This window comes from Malurus melanocephalus, unplaced genomic scaffold, assembly GCF_030028575.1.
Source record: "Malurus melanocephalus ecotype Western Australia unplaced genomic scaffold, MMel_1.1 scaffold_1108, whole genome shotgun sequence".
Lineage (NCBI taxonomy): Eukaryota > Metazoa > Chordata > Aves > Passeriformes > Maluridae > Malurus > Malurus melanocephalus.
The window spans coordinates 76790-79288 of record NW_026624340.1 but is presented as its reverse complement, the minus strand read 5'-3'; the positions used below and the strand labels follow the sequence as shown (position 1 = coordinate 79288).

At 47.4% G+C, this 2499-nt stretch overlaps 1 protein-coding gene across 1 annotated transcript in view; it reads right to left on the bottom strand.

The window, feature by feature from the left end:
- Positions 1–2499, bottom strand: part of LOC130586253 (leucine-rich repeat-containing protein 7-like) — a gene marked incomplete at its 3' end in the record, with an annotated part of 28663 nt that overhangs the window by 17445 nt on the left and 8719 nt on the right. Inside the window, exons 5-7 of the mRNA XM_057386999.1 lie at positions 1845–1873; positions 1690–1775; positions 1249–1312 (exon numbers count right to left, since the gene is read on the bottom strand). Coding sequence (XP_057242982.1) covers positions 1249–1312; positions 1690–1775; positions 1845–1873 — 179 coding nt within the window. The remainder of the gene's footprint in view (positions 1–1248; positions 1313–1689; positions 1776–1844; positions 1874–2499) is intronic.

Genomic DNA, 2499 nt, shown 5'->3' with positions numbered 1-2499 from the left:
GAGAATCCCAGAGTGGTTTGGGGTGGGAGGGACATTAATCCCCATCCCATTCCACCCCATTCCACCATCCCAGGCTGCTCCCAGCCCGTCCAGCCTGGCCTTGGACCCTCCCAGGAACCAGGGGCAGCCACGGCTGCAATTTCTGATCATGAATGATATCAAAAAATCTGTCCTTAATTGCCATCCTGAGATCCTCAATCAATCCCCAGGAGGAATCCCAGGAATGAGAATCTCCAGAACCTGAGGAGCACCTGAGATCCTCAATCCACCCCAGGAGGAATCCCGGGAACGAGAACCTCTGGAACCCAAAAGAGCACTGAGTTCCTCAATCCATCCCCAGGAGAAATTCTGGGAATGAGAATCTCCAAAACCCTGAGAAGCACCTGAGATCCTCAATCCATCCCAGGAGGAATCCCAGGCATGAGAACCTCTGGAACCCTGAGGAGCACTGATACCCTCAGTCCATCCTGAGACCCTAAATCCATCCCAGGAAAACATCCCAGGAATGAGAATCTCCAGAACCCTGAGGAGCACTGAGATCCTCAATCCATCCCAGGAGGAATCCTGGGAACAAGAACCTCTAGAACCCTGAGGAGCACCTGGAATCCTCAATCCATCCCAGAAATGAGAACCTCTGGAACCACGAGGAGCATTGAGATCCTCAATCCATCCCGAGGAGGAATCCCAGAAACGAGAACCCCCAGAACCCTGAGGAGCACCTGAGACCCTCAATCCATCCCCAGGAACGAGAACCTCCAGAGCCCTGAAGAGCCCTGAGATCCTCAATCCATCCTGAAATCCTCAATCCATCCTGAGACCCTCAATCCATCCCCAGGGAGGAATTCTGGGAATGAGAACCTCCTGAACCTGAGGAGCACCTGGAATCCTCAATCCGTCTCCAGGGAAGCTTCCCAGGAATGAGAACCTCCAAAACCCTGAGGAGCTCCTGAGATCCTCAATCCATCCTGAGATCCTCAATCCAGCCCCAGGAGAGATTCTGGGAATGAGAACCTCCAGAACCCTGAGGAGCAATCCTGGTGGGATGCGGCACATTCAGCCAACAGGAAGGTGACGAATAAATGTGTCCCCTGCCCCACAGATTTGTCCCCTGCCCCACAGATCCATCCCCTGCCCCACAGATCCATCCCCTGCCCCACAGATTTGACCCCATAAACCCCTCCCAGCTGTAGCCCCATAGACAACCCCAAACCCTGCAGGGTCCCCGTGAGCAGCGGGAACGTTCCTCACCAGCTCGGAGAACTCGTTATTGCCCARGTCGAGCCTCTCCAGCTGCGTCAGTTTGTGCATTGACCTGGAACAGATGGGGACACCCTTCAGAGGAGATCTGCTCTTCAAAAATCACATATTTACCTGAAAATGGCTGATTTTGCCTTTGGAGCTGCACTCAGCTGATAAAACCATCTCCATCTTCCATTATATCATGGAATAACTATTTTTTTTTTGCTAAAAATTCAGAATTTCTTTCATAAAAACGTTCAGAATTTCTTTCATAAAAACATTCAGAATTTCTTTCATAAAAACCTTCAGAATCTTTTTCATAAACGCAAAAAAAAGCAACCCCAAAACCCTCATAACAGAAACATTGCATTGCTATTGATCCAATAATCCGATATTTGGCACTGCTGGAAATTCCAGGGAAAATTCCACGTCAACATTCCCATCACTTACTTTGGTAGAGTTTTCAAGTGGTTTTCCCTCAACTCCAAAATTCGCAATTTGACGAGTCTGGAAAGAGGAGAGAAAACAATCAGTGCCTTCCAAAAATCCGTCAGAATGGTTGGAATTTATTTATTTCAATTAAAAAAAAAAATCTGTTTTGTTACAATAATCCAATATCCTTGTGGGGCTGAATCTGGCACAAAACGCAGAACCAAATAATTTCATTTAATATCTGCTCTTTCCTGAACTCTTTGGAAAAGTTCTGATGGTTTTTCAGTTTTTCATGATTTTAAATTGATTTTTAATAAATTCCTGTGCAAGGCAAGCATGGGAAAAATTGGGAAGTTTGGAAAAAACAAAAAAGTGAATGGAAATGAGTGAGGTTTGTAAATGAAAGGTCCCAAATGGACCCTACAGGAGAGGAATAATGATAAAAATGGAACTGGAGCCGCTTGGTTTGGATAAAATGAGCATTTGTACAAAAAAAGTGTTTTCTGCTGAAGAATTTGGGCTCCTAAATGGATCCTGAACACAAAAAATTGCAGCCCAACCCCATCAGGGTTTTTCAAGAGCAGGAAGGGCACCAACAGCACCCTGAGGGGTTCATCCATCACTTTTTCATGGACATTTTAATGGGATTTTAATCCCATTGCCAGGGCAGGGGTTGGGGGTGATCCCACATCCCACACAAACAATTCCCATTCTGCTCCTCGGGCTCCCCAAAGGCCCCAGGGATGGGGGAGGCAGAGGTTTCATTGCCCCAACCCAAATCCTGCCCTTCCCAGCGGGATTTTGTGCCCTCGGGGTCATTTCTGGGGA